Here is a 19162-nt window from a genome sequence, read left to right as displayed (position 1 = left end):
AACTAGCATGTGCCAGACACTGGATATAAACTAGTGAATAATACAGACACAGATGCTGGTCTTCATGATGAAGTAGGTCTGATACTGATAAATACTCTGGAGGAAAAGAAAGAAGGGAGTAGGGGTTAGGTGTACTGTGTGAGGGGATTATTTGTCATTTTAAAGAGCATAGTTGAGAGGGCTTCCTCCCCAAGTTAACATTTTAGCAAAGACTTGTAATATTAATAAGTAAATGCAAGAATGAAATCATGGGAATATTTGAGTTCAGTATATTTTTCTTTATATCTACTTATTTATGTCACCTCCTATTCTGCTAGAACTTGGGCATGAAAGTAGAAGATGGCTTATTTGTTGCTAATTTCTTGAACAAGGTAACTGTTATGTGCAATACACAGGGATAGTTCTTAGTTACCTTGGTTCATGAGAAATTATCCAAATCCATGTAGGCTTTAAATAAATTAATAGAGTCTAAAAGGGCAAAAAGTGAAAAACAAGGAAAACAGTGGTCTTTATTTTGCAGTTGAAGCAGATGCAGTGATGGCATTAAAAAAGTAAGGTGTTAATTTTTATTCAAAATCAACAATAGCTGGGGCATGGGTGACTATTAAATGTCAGCACACATAGCCTATTTGCAGATTATCACTTCTACATCGAAAGACAAGTCCAGGCACATTGCACTCCATAACGGAAGTTGGAAAAAACGAGAAGCATAAGTTGGAAAAGAGAGAAAAGCAATGAGATGCATTATTTTCTTGAAGTAATTTATCACAGCTCTTGCTTCATCAATATGTGTAAAAACTACAGCATCATCAAAAAGGGTAGTAGCTCCTTCTGCAATCAATCTAGAAATAATAAGCTAGGCATGTTTCTTTCTTAGCTTTGTTATAAACATAAAAATATATGTCTGCTAGTATGTCAAGAAAAGAAAAATATTGGTGGTTCTGGTATTTTCTTTCAGTACTAGTTATTTGGAGTTGTCATCTTAAGGAATAATGTAATAAAAATGTTGATATACTGAAATACATTAAGATGTATTAGTCACCATATATCTAGAGGTTGCAGAGAGGAAGAGGGAGAAATATTAAAATTTGAGCGTGATGTTCTTGTGATAACTTTGTTAAATTCTTAAATATTATCATACCTTCTTTCTAACTCAATTTTAGTGGTTTTTCTGGGACACATAAATCCTGTGGGAGAGTTTTATCCGTGATTAAATTTTTATATCATATGTTATATGTGACAAAATTTTCACATCAGTGAGTGCAGGTGAAATTAGCCTTCTGTTTTTTACATGCCATTAACATTTGATGTTATTTAATTAATATAACATTAGTATCTCATTATATCTGGAAAACTGTAGAGGAACACCACCATTTAGCTAAATAATACCTCCAGAAAAAAATTGTTTACATTCTGTTGTCTTTGAAACACTGAAGTCATTTGTTTATTCTGTTTCTTCTAACGTACTATTAGAATACGTTTTGGTGATGACCATTTTTATCGATATTATTTATGTCAAACATGAAGATGCAGTAGATATATTGCAGCTCACAAATAATATTCACTGTATTAAGTGCTGTATATCTGTACTCTTTATATTGAAGTGAGTGATAATTCCTTTATATGAAGAAAAGACCAGAAAAATATAATCCTGAAATCGAATTCCACCACTGCTTCCACATTACATTCAAACTAGGAATTTATGAGAACTATAAATTAGTAAGACAGGTGTATCAGTTCAGTTCAGTCACCTAGTCGTGTCCACCTCTTTGCAACCCCATGGACTGCAGCACGCCAGGCCTCCCTGTCCATCACCAACTCCCGGAGTTTACTCAGACTCATGTCCATTGAGTCAGTGATGCCATCCAAGCATCTCATCCTCTGTCGTCCCCTTCTTCTCCTGCCTTCAATCTTTCCCAGCATCAGGGTCTTTTCAAATGAGTCAGCTCTTTGCATCAGGTGGCCAAAGGATTGGAATTTCAGCTTCAGCTTCAGTCCTTCCAATGAATATTCAGGACTGATTTCCTTTAGGATGGACTGGTTGGATCTCCTTGCAGTCCAAGGGACTTTCAAGAGTCTTCTCCAACACCACAGTTCAAAAGCATCAGTTCTTTGATGCCCAGCGTTCTTTATTGTACAACTCTCACATCCATACATGACTACTGGAAAAGCCATCGCTTTGACTAGTTGGACCTTTGTTGGTAAAGTAAGGTCTCTGCTTATATGACCGACTCTTTATGACCCCATGGACTTAGTCCATGGAATTTTCCAGGCCAGAATACTGGAGTGGGTAGCCTTTCCCTTCTCCAGGGGATCTTTCCAACCCAGTGATCAAACCCAAGTCTCCCGCATTGCAGGGAGATTCTTTACCAGCTGAACCAGAAGGGAAGCCCAAGAATACCGGAGTGGGCAGCTTATCCCTTCTGCAGTGGATCTTCCCGACCCAGGAATCAAACTGGGGTCTCCTGTATCACAGGCAGATTATTTACCAACTGAGCTATGAGGGAAGCCCCTATAATTGACGTATCACATTGTAATTCTCTTAGATACCAGACTTAACTCTTAATACAGATACATTTCATAGAATATTGAGTTTTATTAGACAAAACAGACTCATATTTTGTAATTTCAAACTATATTACACAATTGTAGTACTCAAACTGTGTGGTGTTTACGTAAAAACTGACATATAGACCAATGGAACAGAGTAGAGATACCAGATATAAACCCGCACATGTATGATCAATTGATTTCTAACAATGGAGCCAAGAATATACAAAAGGGAAAGAACAGTTTCTTCAATAAATGGTGTTGAATAGCTACATGCAAAAGAATAAAACTGGCCCACTAACTTATGTCACACATAAACATAAACTCAGAATATAAAGACTTGAATGTGAAACCTGAAAACATATAAGAAGGAATGAAATCTTGTAATCTGCAACAAAAGGTGCACATTTCCAGTTATAAAATAAGTCATAGTGATGTAATTTACAGCATGGTGACTATAGTTAATACTATACTGTACATTAGAAAGTAGCAGAGTGAATCATAAAAGTTCTCATCAGGAGAATAAAAAAGCTTAGTAAGAGTAATGTATGGATATTAATTGTTTCATATGCAAGTGTTGACCAATTACATTATACATCTGATACCAATAAAATGTTGTTTATTATACTCAGATTTGATTGATTGATTAATCATAGTATTTTTGTTTCATTTAGTAAGTGCCTTTTTGGGGGTTGTTATCAGGGAATTAAGTAGTTTTAATGTTTATATCTGGAGAAAGAAATGACAACCCACTCCAGTATTCTTGCCTGGGTAATCCTGTGGACAGAAGAGTCTGGCGGCTACAGTCCATGGGGTTGCAAAGAGTCATAAATGACTTAGTGACTAAATAACATCAATGCTAGTGTAGTTTCATTTTGCATGGTGTAAATCTGGAGCTTTAAAGTAGTCACAATTTTGTGTTTGTGTTTTAATTTGAGACTTCATTTACCTTTTTAAATGTAATGATATTTTAGTTATATTTTCAACTAGAGTCCCAGATTTTTGGTTAAGAATAGGAAAGGTGAAACTTATTTGATAATGCAGAATTAAATGAATTAATACAAATGCTTACAGATACTTCCTATCAAAGCAAATACATGTTCAAAGATGAGTTTTAATTTACTGGACTATGTAAAGTTTTCATTGACTCCTTGTTTTGAACTTTAAATGTTTAGCCTTAAAATTGTCTCCTGGACTGTAATATTTTCTGTCAGGGTTAAAATTAGGAAAGTACTTCATCTATCAGAATACACAGTTGTTATTTTAGAAGGACCTGTTCAACTCTGTAAAAGATAAGATACACTTTGGCATCTTAACCCTTAAAGCTTATATTGGAGGAGACTCTGTATATATCTATGTATTTATATGTACACACATAAATTTGTCATAAAAGTCAAGTTGAAGTGAAACATGCCTGATGTTTTTGATAGTTACAGTTAAGCCTTGAACAACATGGATTTGAAACTAGGTGCGTCCACTTATGTGTGAATTTTTTTCAAGAGTAAATGCTGCAATACTACGTGATTTGCAGTTGATTAAGGCTGCAGATGTAAAGCCTCGGATACCAAGGAGCTGCAAATACTGAGGAACTATGTATATGGAGGCCAACCATAAGTTGCTTGTGGATTTTCTACTGTTTAGAGGGTTGACACCCCTAACTCTTGAGTTGTCAAGGATTAACTCTGTATCAATCTACGTAGTAGAATTAGAGGTGCCTTTGTGAGAAACCATGTACAGTCACACATCTGATGCCCAGTTTAATTAACAACAGACATTTGTTAACCATATATTGGCCTCAGGTATGAAGTTCATAATCGTGATACAACCTTCAGAATATCATAGAGTTCAGAATATAAACATGTAGATATTTTAACATATTCCTTTTTAAATGTGTGATAGATGAGTTACCATGTTGTCTGAATATTAAAAGATTGTTCTTTTGTGCAATATAAAATTTAGCCTGTTAAAAGTTTTAAGGGATACCTCAAGACTTCTCAAAACTATTTAAGACCCTTACCCTCTGGTCACTTGCTATTGCAGATATAGTCATCCTTTATAATACTGGTATCCTCATGGCTAATGAAAATATCTTGCTTTTTTTCCCCAAAAAACGTAATTAGTCAACTGTGACTTTCTTCTGTAATAATGAAAATATCCACTTGGAAATCCCTTACTTGTTTTTCTGTATCTGTCATTAATTTGTTTTTATCTCTGAAATATTTTGAACTCCTGCCTTTAACCACCCCCTCTTCTCTGCTCTCAAGGCATTCAGTATATTTTACTTGGTACAAACCCTAATATATCATATTTTATCATATCTGCCCCCAGGCTGTTTAATTCATTTCCGTGACATCAGTTTCTAGCACTGTGCCTAGCACATAGTTACTTATTCAGTAAATATTTGTTGAAAGTACGAATGAATTTTAATGTCACTAGCAATTTGTTCTAAATCTTACTCATGCTGACTTTACAGCATATGGAAATTAGAACAGTGTTAATAATTTGAGCAAATTAAGTTTCTATATTAAAACTGAAATATATGTCTCTTTTTTTTCATACAATTAGCACTAGTCTGGGTCCTGAAAGCACTTCGAGGCACAGCGACTGTAGGATATTTAAAAGCAAAGCTTTACCGCGTTGTAAAAGCAAACATCTGAATGCAAAAGATGATGTCTGTGAATTTTATAAGTTTCTTTCCATAACTGCAGGCTTCTCTGATGAGTAAAAATAGGAAAGAAAGACATTTAAAATTAAGTGAATGCGCATTCACTTGTTTGCTTGTTCCCAGAGTACTCATAGGGCTTCCCATATGGCACAGGTGGCAAAGCACACACCTACCAGTGCAGGAGACATAAGATGAGGCGAGTTCGATCCCTGGGCCTCTGAAGGAGGGCCTGGCAATACACTCCAGTCTTCTTGCCTGGAGAATCCCATGGACAGAGGAGCCTAGCGGGCTACAGTCCATAGGGTTGCAAAGAGTCGGACATGACTGACACGCCTTAGCATGCATGCATGTGGGCAGAAAGTTTTCCTGAGGTACAATTAACATGATAAAAGTTTCACCCATTCAAACTATAATTCATTTTTTTTTTTAGTATATTCACAGAGTTCTGCAACTATCACCACAATCTATTTTAGATTTCATCACCCCTTTAAAGAAACCCTTACCCTTTAGCCATAACTCTCATTTCTCCCTGAACACCACCCTAGTCAACCACTAATATACTTTCTTTGTCTAAAGATTTGCCTGTTCTGGACATTTAATATGAATGAATCATGTAGTTTGTGGTCTTTTGTAACTGGCTTCTTTTGCTTACTATTTATGTTTCCTTAATGTTGTATTTATAGTAGGAATCAGTACCTTAAAAAGGGCACTAGTTAAAAAATTACCATAAAATATTTCATTGTATGAATATACCACATGTATGCATATGTTGCCGTTTAGTCGCTAGGTTGTGTCCAACTCTTTTGCAACTCAGAGACTGTAGCCCTCCAGGCTCCTCTGTTCAAGGGATTTCCCAGGCAAGAATACTGGAGTGGGTTGCCATTCTCTTCTCCAGGCGATATTCGCTGACCCAGGGATGGAACCTGCATCTCCTACATTGTCAGGCGGATGCTTTGCCTCTGAGCCACCAGGGAAACCTGAGCACATGTATGCCTAATTTCATCTTTTGGTCATTAAAATGAGACTGATACAGACATTCGTGTATAAGTTTCTACATGGAAATACATTTTCTTTTATCTTGAGTATGTCTAGGAGTAGAACTGCTGGCTTATATGGCAACTGTATGTTTCATTGTTTAAGGCACTGCCTGCCTGTTTTCCAAAATGACCGCACCATTGTACATTCACACCAGCAATGTATGACATTCCAGTTTCTCCACATCTATAGAGAGATTTTAAGAGATGATTTTAATAAATGTATCCAAAGGGAGCTTAAGAACGTAACATCATTCTGATGACTACGAGAAAGCCATTTTCCAATTTATTTTGGAAAATGGGGTTGCTTTCTGTTGCATTAATAGCTACTATTAATAATATTAACAGCTACAAACATTTACTGAGTGTTCACAGTATACGTGTGGTCTGCCATTTAATACTCGTAACAACCCTGGCGAGTAGACACGGGTGTGGTTTTCATTTTGAAGGCACTAAAGCACAGCGAGGCTAAGTGAAGGAACGGTGAGAGGGGCGTCCACCAAGCTGACCTGACAGGAGAGCTCTGTGTGTGAGATCACACTCTGCCCTGGCGTAGGTTGACTATGCTGCCACAAGTTTTTTCTGGGAAGTAAGAAAATATACTCACAATTGGAATTTTGTATTTAAAGTTTAAGATTAAAATTACAGTATAACAGTATACGTTTTGGTCTGTGGCACGGAGACTTCCTTTTACTGACCATCCAACTGACCATTTTAACTGTTAATTATGTTATGTGGTAAGTCAATAGAAGACATAGGATTGTGATTTCATCTGCATATCTGAGATTGTTGATATTTCTCCTGGCAATCTTGATTCCAGCTTGTGCTTTTTCCAGCCCAGCGTTTCTCATGATGTACTCTGCATAGAAGTTAAATAAGCAGGGTGACAATATGCAGCCTTGACGTACTCCTTTTCCTATTTGGAACCAGTCTGTTGTTCCATGTCCAATTCTAACTGTTGCTTCCTGACCTGCATACAGGTTTCTCAAGAGACAGATCAGATGGTCTGGTATTCCCATCTCTTTCAGAATTTTCCACAGTTTCTTGTGATCCACACAGTCAAAGGCTTTGGTGTAGTCAATAAAGCAGAAATAGATGTTTTTCTGGTTTAGTATTAGCTTAGCTTAGTTTATTAGTTTAGCTATGGTTTAGTATTCTACTAATTTAGTGTTTGTGGTGACTTTATAGAACCTAACTACCATGAATAACAAAAGTGGATTATTTTTTTTGTTTTAAATTTCTTTATGTGTCACTCTGAAACATCTCTGCAAGAAAAACATCTTTTAAATATGTTTTTATCAAAGCCTTGGTGCTGCGTATAATGTTTATTCAATTTGTGAAAAATGCCTTACTTTTGACATGATTGGCAAAACAAGTCTTCTTTATTGGATCAGTCAGTGAATAATAATTTATCAGAAAAAACCAATGGCCCCCAAAAGCCATTTTGTTATTATTTAATTCTTACACCTCAGTGGGTAAGGGGCTGTCTGGCTGGCTGGTTAGGTGAATGAATGACTTGGTGGGTGATTGAATGGATATAAGAGTGGATGGTTAGGGAAGGAATAGAACTTTGCCAGCAGTTCATTTCCAAATTGAAATAAGGCACAATTAACTTGTATTGGGTTGGCAAAAAAGTATGTTTGTCTTTTTCCATCAGATGTAAACCACCTCCCACCCCCGTGATTTTTTTGGACAACCCAGTATTACAAAAGATAGTCTTATAGTCTACTCTCCTGAGACTCAACTCAATCTTATCTCTACTCTCCTGAGACTCAAGGTATTGCTTCTTAGCAAAACTGAGGGTGTGGAAGATCTGGGGTAGTTAAATACCTTGCCATCCCTTTTGTGTCCCTCCTTGCATTATCTGAATTCCTAACAACCCAAGGTAACCCAGATGATAGACTCAGATGCCTAAAACAAACCATTCCTAATGCCAACTTTCACCCTACTGTGTAAGAAGCCATGCTGTATTGTAAGTTAATGGTTAAAAGAAGCTTTTTAATCACCAATAATTCAAGTTACCCTTTTTCTTTTGGATGTCATGTGCTAAGGCACCAGAGTGAAACTGGGAAAGAATGAGTGGGTTGACTTTCTATGTAAAGTGGGAAAATGTTGATTCTGAAGAGAAAGTAGGACAAAAGAGCTATTATTGGCATCTTAGCCATAGACATGTTTTCTAACATATCAGTCTTAGGTAAGCTCACGTGATGGTTCAGAGGTGTGGAGATTACCCTTTACCTCCCCCCGGGAAACATATAGTCTTTGTAGAGAGGGGCTCAGGACACAGCTTGTAGTTCCTGCTTCTTTCCTTTTAAATTTCAGGTAAGCCACTTTTCCTTCTCATACATCTGTTTATTCGGTTTAAAAGTAGGAGTAGTAAATGCTGTCACAATCATCTTCTGAGCTGTTGTGAAGATTAACTGAGATAATGTCAGTAAAAGCACTTTGAAACTGAAAGCTCAATCTAAAACATAAGATATCATTATCAGTATCCTAAAGTCACTTTGGATCAATTACAGTGTACTTTAAAGCACAGTGAAATACAACTCCATTGGGAGTATCTTTCTTATTGAATAAAAATAAAAGGTAAATTTTCTAGCCAGCTAAACATTAATAGCTCAATTGCTAAAGAATCCACATGCAATGCAGGAGACGCTGGTTCAATTCCTGGGTCAGGAAGATCCCCTGGAGAAGGGCTAGGCTACCCACTCCAGTATGCTTGGACTTCCCTTGTGGCTCAGCTGGTAAAGAATCCACCTGCAATGCGGGAGACCTGGGTTCAACCCCTGGGTTGGGAAGATCCCCTGGAGAAGTGAAAGGCTACTCACTCCAGTATTCTGGCCTGGAGAATTCCATAGACTGTATAGTCCATGGGGTCGCAAAGAGTCGGACACGATTGAGCAACTTAAAAAAAAATTAATATTGTGCAATTGATATAGTAACCACAATTTTTAAGCCATATGGTGGGCCTTAGGTAAGAGTTAATAATTGCATTTTTTAAATTGATTAACTTTCAAACTATTTCCTTCTTTATTTGTAAAACGCAGCTCTTGTAGAGAGTGCATCGTTAGGTAAACCTTGTTCTGTCTTCTCTGACAGCCTATGCCTTTTAATTGAAGTATTTATTTCATTAAAACTTAATGCAGTTATAGAAATGATTGAATTTGAGTCTATCATTTTATTATATGTTTTCTACTTACTCTGCCATTTTTGCTCCTCTGTTACTTCATTTCTGATTCTAGCAGATTCAATATTTTGTACAATTCCACTGTAATTTTTATTTGCTTTTTGACTCAACATTATAACTTACTCCAAGAATTTTAATGCATATTCTTAAATTTTGACAGTCAATATTGTTAATATTGTACCAGTTTCCCCCCCCCAAATGTACAAGAAATGGTTGTTATCCATCCCCCATTCTTTTTGTCATACTTATTATATTTGTATTTTAGACCACTCATGAAGCTTTTTAATTTTTGTGTTGAATGTTTTCTTTGCTCAGCACCATAACAGACTACCACTAGTTTGGGAAGTTTAAATAATATAAATGTATTTTTCCACAGTTCTGGAGTCTGGAAGTCTGAGATTAAGGTCCAGCATGGTTAGATTCTGGGATGGGCTCTCTTCCTGACTCAGACAACCTCCATCTCCCTGCACCCTCGTGTAGCAGAAGGAGAGGAAGTGAACATTCTGGCATCTCTTCTTATAGGATAAGGACACTAATATCATCATGAGTTCCCCATTCTCATGACCTTATTATCTAAACCCAAGTACCTCCATAAGGTCCCGTCTCCAAGTATCATTGTATTAGGTGATAGGGCTTTAAAATATGAATTTGTTGATGTGACTTAATTAAGTCCATATAAGCTATTATATTATTAAAGAAATTAAGATGAACAAAGAAAAATCCCTGTATACATGTCTTCTGTGTTTACTCAGATATTTTTGCATTTCTGTTGTTTTTGAACTTTCACGAGGACCATCATTTCCATCTGGTATCATTAACCTCTAAAATGAAGTTTTCATTAGCATTTCTTACAGGGTGAGTCTGCTTTTGACAAATTTTCTTAGTTTTCTTCCATCTTGAAAAGTGAAAGTCAGTGCCTGACTCTTTGTGACCCCATGGACTATACAGTCTATAGATTTCTCCAGGCCAGAATACTGGAGTGGGTAGCCTTTCCCTTCTCCGTGGGATCTTTTAACCCAGGGATCGAACCCAGGTCTCCGGCATTGCAGGCAGATTCTTTACCAGCTGAGCCAGAAGGGAAGCCCAAGAATACTGGAGTGGGTAGCCTATCCCTTCTCCAGTGGATCTTCATGACTCATGAATCGAACTGGAGTCTCCTGCATTGCAGGTGGATTCCTTACCAACTGAGCTATCAGGGAAGCCTTTCTTACATCTTAAAATATCTTTATTTTGCCTTTATTCCTGAAGGATACTTTTACTGGATATAGAATTCTTTGTTTAACAGTATTTTTGTTTTTAATGTGAAAACCTTAAAGATGTTATGCTTTTACTTCTGGCCTCTATTTAATGATGGGGTAACCAAAACAAACTGTGGAAAATTTTTAACGAGACAAGAATATCAGACCACCTTACCTGCCTCCTGAGAAATCTGTATGCAGTTCAAGAAGCAACAGTTAGAACCAGACATGGAACAACAGACTGGTTCCAATTTGAGAAAGAAGTACGTAAAGTCTCTATATTATCACCCTGCTTATTTAACATATATGCAGAGTACATTATGTGAAATGCCAGGCTGGATAAAGCCAAGCTGGCATTTAGTCAAAGCTATGGTTTTTCCAGTAATCATGTGTGGATGTGAGTAAAGAAAGCTGAGTGCTGAAGAATTGATGCTTTTGAACTGTGGTGTTGGAGAAGACACATGAGAGTCCCATGGACTACAAGAAGATCAAACCAGTCAATCCTGAAGGAAATCAGTCCTGAATATTCATTGAAAAGACTGATGCTGAAGCTGAAACTGCAATACTTTTGCCACCTGATATGAAGAGCTGACTCACTGGAAAAGACCCTGATGCTGGGAAAGATTGAAGGCAGGAGGAGAGGGGGATGACAGTGGATGAGATGGTTGGGTGGCATCACCAACTCAATGGACATGAGTTTGAGCAAGCTCTGGGAGTTGGTAATGGACAGGGAAGCCTGGTGTGCTGCAGTCCATGGGGTCACAAAGAGTCGGCCAAGACTGAGCAACTGAACTTAACTAAACTGAGTAAACTTATTTTAGAATAGTTTTATTTGATTTTTTCAGAAAAAATTGCAAAGATAATATAGAATATTCCCAAATATTCCACACCCAACTTGCCTTTTTTTAATATCTTGCATTATTTTACTACATTTGCCATAATTAATGAACCAATGTTTATACATTATTATTAACTAACGTCTTTATGTAGATTTTCTTTGCTTTTACCAAATGTCCATTTTCTCTTCCAGAGTGGCATCTAGGATATCATATTAAATTTAGTTGCCGTGTCTCCTTAGGCCCCTCTAGATGGTAGAAATTTCTCAGACTTAACTGGTTTTTGATGACCTGGAAAGTTTTGAGGGCTAATGGTCAGATACTTTTAAGACTGTTCCCCGACTGGTATATGTCTGATGCTTCTCCCAAGATTAGACTGGGTTTTGTGTTTTTGAGAGGAAGACCCCAGAGATAAGAAGCCATGCTCATCCCATCAGATGAAGGGCACACAGTATCTGTGTGACTTATCTCTGCTGATGTTGACCTTGATCACCTGGCTTAAGTGGTGTTCTCAGGTTTCTCCACTAGGAAGTTTCTCTTGTTCACCCTTCCCACACTGTGCTCTTTGGAAGAAGTCACTATTTGAAGTGCACATTTAAAGGATGGAGAGCTATAGTCCATCTCTTTGAGCGGATCTTTCCCTTTGCCGAGATGCTTTGAGTATGTTATGCATCTGTGTGGTTCATGAACCAGTCAGAGTTGTGGGTAGACAGAGTTGGAGATTCCCTTTATGCTTATTTTCCTTCTGGGATTATTCCTGCTCTTCTCTTCTTAGAAGCAAGTTTCTCCAGGGCAGGATTTTGCTTCTTTGCACCAGAAAGACAGTTTTTGCCACCAGTGTGCCTACAACCCTTCATGCCATCCTAATTGTACTTGGCTGTAAACTAAGAGCTGTGAAAGTGAGCTTGCATGACTTTGCTCCTCCTGACATGTACTCTCTACCAGAATCTTCCTTCTCTTCACTCTTCAGTGCCTTCAAGAGTCTGATTTTTATACAGTCTACATATTTTCTGCAGGAAATTGATCTGACGTGTTTACTGAGTCATTACAAAAAGCAGAAATCCTGGCCTGTGTCTAACACTGTGATAGTGAGGTTGAAGAGACTAAAAGAAGTTTCTGATCAGAAAAAACTTAAAATAGAGTCCAGTTCAGTTCAGTTCAGTCGTTCAGTCATGTCCGACTCTTTGCAACCCCATGGACTGCAGCACGCCAGGCCTCTCTGTCTATCACCAACTCCCAGAATTTACTCAGGCTCATGTCTATCGAGTCGGTGATGTCATCCAACCACCTCATCCTCTGTTGTCCCATTCTCCCACCTTCAATCTTTCCCAGCATCAGGATCTTTTCAAATGAGTCAGCTCTTTGCATCAGATGGCCAAAGTATTGCCATTTCATCTTCACCATCAGTCCTTCCAATGAATATTCAGGACTAATTTCCTTTACGATTGGCTCCTTGGATCTCCTTGCAGTCCAAGTGACTCTCAAGAGTCTTCTCCAAAACCACCGTTCAAAACCATCAATTCTTCGGCGCTCAGCTTTCTTTATAGTCCAACTCTCACATCCATACATGACTACTGGAAAAACCATAGCTTTGACTAGACGGACGTTTGTTGGCAAAGTAATGTCTCTGCTTTTTAATAAGCTGTCTAGGTTGGTCATGGCTTTTCTTTCAAGGAGCAAGCATCTTTTAATTTCATGACTGCAGTCACCATCTGCAGTGATTTTGGAGCCCAAAAAGATAAAGTCTGTCATTATTTCCACTGTTTCCCCATCTATTTGCCATGAAGTTATGGGACCAGATGCCATGATCTTAGTTTTCTGAATGTTTTAATTTATATGATATAAATAATAGCCTTAAAATAGTGACAATAATCTGAATCCTGTAAGAATCCAATAAAAGTTTTTGTATATAAGTCAGTTAACATTGAGCTATGATTCCAAAAATGGTGTATACTTCTAGAGATTTGTTCTTCACCATTATTCATTGGGTAGAGGAATAGATTAATAGACTAAATTATATTAGAAAAGAGTAGGACTCAAAACAGTGACATCATTTGACTTTATTTTTGAAAGGAAATTGTCGAAGTCAAAATCTATCCTCTGCAGCAAGCAGATAATTTTGCCATCGTCTCATCCTGGTGGTTAATAAAACGGTTGTTTTCATGGTGATATTTCCTAGAGCTTCTCTCTCAGAAAATCATATTCATTACCCTAATGTGCAACACTTTGAATGATGGGCTACAAAATAAAGGGGCAGGGGGATGTAATCATGGCCCAAATACGGGATTTCTGCCAGTTGAGTTTGATCCGTTACTCAAGCCTGGATGGGTTCCATTGTTAAGCACAGTTCTCAACTCGGCTTTACGCAAGTTCGACATCACTGTTCAAGGCTTCATTCTCAAGTGGAGGCCTGTGTTTACATTGTCAGTTGAAGGTAGGGCGTTAAGAGCCAGAGAGTATATTCACAGTTTGTTCTTTTAGGAAAATTGGTGCATCTATGCATGATCCTTATCTCAATACATTTTTTGTTGTTATTCTTTATATCTGTTTTATAGAAGGAGTAAATGTTGCAATTAGCTTTCTTCTAACATTTTCCTTTGAACTTAGAAGTTACCTTTATGATCAAATAGCAAGTGCTTCTTAACCCTTAATTGTTGATTTTGCATTTGTTACTCCCCCCCCCGCCCCCGCACCGTGGTCATTAGATTATAATAGTGGCTCTCTTTCAAAATAAGTGTTTGCTTTTTTCTTTAAATATTAACAGTTTTCAAGTGCTGGTCAGACTTTCATCCCCTAGTTACTTTAATCCTGCACTGTAGATGTTCTTGTTGAATCATACTTTGTGTTTTTCTCAATTTAAGAAAAAAGTAATTAAAGTTCAAGTTTAAAACATACAATAAAATACCCAATTTGGAAACTCACTCATCTAGGAAGTGTGTTAAATTTTTTCACTAGCAGAGTCCTATAAAAAATGTCTAATATGCTGCAACATTTTAAAAAATGTTTTAAATTATGACTGCAAGAAATTAGGAGTATAACAAATTTTACGTTATGAATACTGAAGATGTACAATGTGATTTGTGGGAGGTTAATTTCACCTTTTTGTAAGTATTTTGAGATTCTCATAGAAGTTATTAAGTATATGTTCAGTAGAGTTTTTGTAAGCAAATTCTATAGCTTGAGGAACATAGGAATTGGTCCTAAGAATTAGATAACTCTATGGACTCATGTTGTTCTGAGAATTATCTGACATAGAAGGTTGTGAGAGAATTGAATTTTAAAATGAGAAAATAAAGTAAAAATCATGGTGAATGAAAATTTCCCATTTGAATACATTAAATTACCCAAGAATTATAAGACATGCAGCTTGGATAAAGCAACCCTAGGTGGACACTCAGAAAAGAAGAGAGATCAAGCAGAACCCAGGGCACTCTGAAATCAGTAGGTCAAACAAAAAGAGAGGATCTGGTAGATGAAGCTAAGAAAGTATGTCCTGTGTTGTAGAAGGGAAACCAGGAGGGTTTAGTGGCAGACGCTAAGAGAGAAAAAAAAAAATGCTATTAGATCAAGAGCCTTGCTGAATATTCCCAAATGGCCAAATATGAAAAGTATAGAAAAGCAACCATTGATTGAAAATGTGGAGGTCATACCAAGATCAATCTTCAAGACTTCAAAAGTAGGTTCATTAAAGAATGCAAAGGAAAGAAATGGAGAGTTAATCATAAGAAGTTCACAGTACATTTTTCTGTGCAGAGATGTGGGATAAGGAAAGTGAGGGAATGTGATCACAAGTTGTGTCTGCTTGGGGCTGGCGATACTAGAGTGATGTTTCTTAAAGGTAAAGAAACTGCCTTGCCAAGGGACATTCAGAGGTATGTAGGGTTCCTTTTCGTTGGCACAATAATTAGAGTGCGCTCCTGGTATTTACTGGGCTGCAGCTGGAGCTAAACATCCTTTAGAGGCGATTTGAGCATTCTTTTTTGAGAAGGAACTGTCTTGCCCCAAAAGTTGAGCCCATTTATACGCTGATGGTAGTGGTCTGTCTTGAGCTGTGCTTTTATTTGATTCTGTCAACAAATATTTTAGTTGACCAAATACCTGCTATGTACTTTATTAATCTTTTGATGATAAATTCATAGTCTATTTCTGACTTGTTGCTCAACAATATTCATTTAGAAAGTACTGATATGATTTATCCAAGTTGAATTTAAGCTCACAAACTTTAAGTTTCTATTTATGAGGAAAACAAAAGGCTTTTAGACAGTAATGATTTCATTACTGGTACAGTTATCTAGTATGTATTTTGCAGATTTTTTTCCCTTTAGTTTTCTTTATAATTCTTGTCTTTAGGGTGGAATTCTCATGATTTGAACCTCTAGAGAAAATCAGCATCTTTAGATCTCCTTAAATATTTATTCCTTTTTTTTTTTATTATTATGTTGGGTATATCTGATTAACAATCTGTAAGAGTTTCAGGTGAACAGTGAAGGGACTCAGCCATACATATACATACAGCATTAATTTTTGTGGTTTTTTTTTTTTGGTTTGCTTTTTTGCACTTTATTCTCGTTTGCTTTTTGTTCTTTTCCTAGTCTTTTCATTTATTTTTGTTTATATTGATAGTGGCATTTAAGGTTACAGAGTTTTCTCTGATTACTTCTTTCAATGAATTTTATTTATTTAATCCTTTTTTAAATAGCTTTTGTATGGTTCTTCAACTGCTTCTTTACCATTTTTACTTCCAAAAAAAAAATCTGTTCACACTACCGGAATATCGTTTGGAACTCAGACCAGAGCTTTTGTTCCTTATAGTCACTCACTGGTCGCCATGTCTTATCTGATGAATTGGTTGCCTTATGGTCTCTGATCTAAGGATACCAAGAATATACTTCAAGGGCTTCCTATATATTTTTATTTCACCTCCTCTAACTTTTAGCAGTGTCACATGGCATCTACTTTAAAGTATATCAAAAGCACCATTTCCTCTGTAATTTTTTTTTTTTTATCAGTTTTCTATATTTGGAACACTTTTGTCACAGTTCTTACCCTTTCTAAATATTTTCTATGCTGGTAAAATATGTCATGTTTTTGCGCTTGCCCTGTCATCTCTGGCACTTACTCTCAGTTTGGTGTCGTTTTTATCTCGTTGTGTCTTATAACCGTTGTTCATTGTTCTTGGCTCTTAGCTCTTAGCTCTTGACTGGAACTTTTAATCTCATTTTCTACTGCTAACCTGTACAGAGGCTGACTGATGTATGGTATAAGGACTTTTTGCTGTTGTGTTTTACACACATACACACACACGCACACACACACATAGAGTCATAAGAAAAAGAATGTGGACTTTTCTTCTGAGAATAGTTTAGGCCCTGTGTTATAGTAGAAATGGAATGAGGCTTAGAGGTGGGTTGAACTGAATTTAAATTGTGATTCCATTACAAAGTAACTGATGGCCTCAGAAAAGTGATTACAGTTCTCAAGGCCTTCATTTACTTTTCTATTAAATAAGGATAATAATAGTGACCTTACCAGACCATTATGAAGCTTAAAAATGGACTTTGTAAGGTACAACTTCTACCACATAGTAATTACTTGACTATTATTGGTATTGTAATTATCATTTAATTATGATTATTATTTGGTGGGCCATCTCACATATTAATTGAGAACTACTGAGTGCTAATGCTCCATTTAAAGAAGATACAACAGAAAATAAACTGTAGTGCCTGGCCTTGAGGAGTTTATGATCTTGCATAGACGGTAAGAAGACATATACAAATATCCATTTTTTTAAAAAGTCGTTGTGTGTGACTGTCGTAAACACTATAAATATTATTAATGTATTGTAGAACACCCTTTGTGCTTTATAAATATTTTGAAGATTAGGAAACTGAGAGTTAAAGAGTGAAGGTTATTATGTTTACCCTAGTCCCCTAAACTGATAAGGGGCCTATAGGAATTGGCGACTAGGTCCTCTCAGTTTGGAGGATGTATTTGTCTCCTCTGCTGTACTGCGTCCCTGAGAAATTGTGGCAAGTCTTGTAAGATGTACATAGTAACAGCCCCTGAATCCTGAAGAGGTGAGCTCAGCCTTGACATGGCTGACAGCCAGTGGCCTCTTGGAGGAGGTCATGTCTGAGATGGATCCTGGGGGTGAATGGGCTTTCAGCAGGTAGCGGTGAGGAAGGGAGTGTCCTTGAACAAAGGTAAGAGGCGGGGGCAGGAGTTTTCTGTGGTCTGTTTTTTGAGGGCGTTTAGTTTAAAAGCTTTAAGCCTTTAAAATTTTTGAGGGCTATGGCATGGTAGAGTTCTAGATGAATAAGGTTTGCTTTGCAGAACAATGTAGGACATTTTGAAAGTGAAAGGAGTACATTAAGACTCCAGTTGGGTTTCCCTGGTGGCTCAGTTGGTAAAGAATCTGCCTGCAATGTGGGTGGCCAGGCTTAGATCTCTGGGCCAGGGAAGATTCCCCTGGAGAAGAAAATGGCAACCCACTCCAGTATTCTTGCCTGGAGAATTCCATGGGCAGAGAAGCCTGGTGGGTCGCATGGGGACCCACAGTCCATTGGGTTGCAAAGAGTTGGACACGACTGAGCAACAGACACACACACACAAGACTTCAGTTGGGAGGCTATTGCAAGAATGATTTGATGAGTGTCGTGACGGGAAGAATGCAAAGGAAAGGACAGATATATGAGACACGGAGGAGGTGGCATGGCTGTTGGCAGTGAGAAGACATGGAAAAGGCTGTAAGTTTCCAGCCTGGGTCTTGAGGAGAATAGTGGTTCCCAAAAAGAAATGGTATCTTTCAAAGAAAGGGCAAATACGTGTCTCCCTAAGACCCAGTGGAGCCTTTTGGCTGGGACCACCAATGATGGCTTGGGCTCTTAGACACAAACTAGTGCGTCTTCACCCTAGTCCAGAAAGTGGTTTGATTTCCTTCCACTGCTGTACCATGAGTGCTAACACGAGGCCTTTGATTTTTTATTAAGAGGGACGCCGTAGAAGCAGTGTGAGTTTGTACAGGCTGTCAGAGCTGAATCTCCTGGATAAACTCTTGGGAATCTCACAATTCCAATCAAGCAAGTGTTCTGCTTGAGTCCCTCCTCTTTCGCAGGACGGATGTCAAAGGGAGCATGCAATTTTGTATGTGGGTCACTGACTAATATATGAAAGGGAAATCCCATAGGATAATTCCATTTTTCTCCAAGTGTTGCTCCATAGCCTTAAGCTTTATAAGTGAAAGAAAAGGCATACTGCTTATCAAAGGGCAGGAGAGGGGTAAATCAATTCAGAAATGTTGCATTGCCATTAAGGATTGCCATTAAATGTGATTGCCATTTAAGGGTTTTGAGTAAAGCTTTGTGTGTGGTTTTTTTTTTTTTGGCCAGTGTTTGTCAGGTTCAACTCTAACCACGGGTTCCCAGTGGAGGTCGATTCTGACACCAGCATCTTCCAGCTCAAGGAGGTGGTTGCTAAGCGACAGGGGGTTCCAGCTGACCAGTTGTGTGTGATTTTCGCAGGGAAGGAGCTTCGGAATGACTTGACAGTGCAGGTGAGTCTCCCTTGGTGGAGGGCTCCTGGGCTGTGGCCAGCCCCATTGCTTATGCCGCTTGCGCTGCCAAGCTGACATTCATGCCTGAGATCTAATA

The 19162-nt window shown here is 37.7% G+C and overlaps 1 protein-coding gene across 6 annotated transcripts in view; it reads left to right on the top strand.

The window, feature by feature from the left end:
- PRKN (parkin RBR E3 ubiquitin protein ligase) overlaps positions 1–19162 on the top strand; it is a 1216903-nt gene that overhangs the window by 199786 nt on the left and 997955 nt on the right. For all 6 annotated transcript variants that reach the window (XM_081524442.1, XM_081524441.1, XM_081524444.1 and 3 more), the window contains exon 3: positions 18902–19065. In XM_081524442.1, coding sequence (XP_081380568.1) covers positions 18902–19065 — 164 coding nt within the window. The remainder of the gene's footprint in view (positions 1–18901; positions 19066–19162) is intronic.

This window comes from Giraffa tippelskirchi, chromosome 9, assembly GCF_054371585.1.
Source record: "Giraffa tippelskirchi isolate mGirTip1 chromosome 9, T2T-mGirTip1v1.2.pri, whole genome shotgun sequence".
Classification (NCBI taxonomy): Eukaryota; Metazoa; Chordata; class Mammalia; order Artiodactyla; family Giraffidae; genus Giraffa; species Giraffa tippelskirchi.
This window is presented reverse-complemented; position numbering and strand designations above follow the sequence as displayed.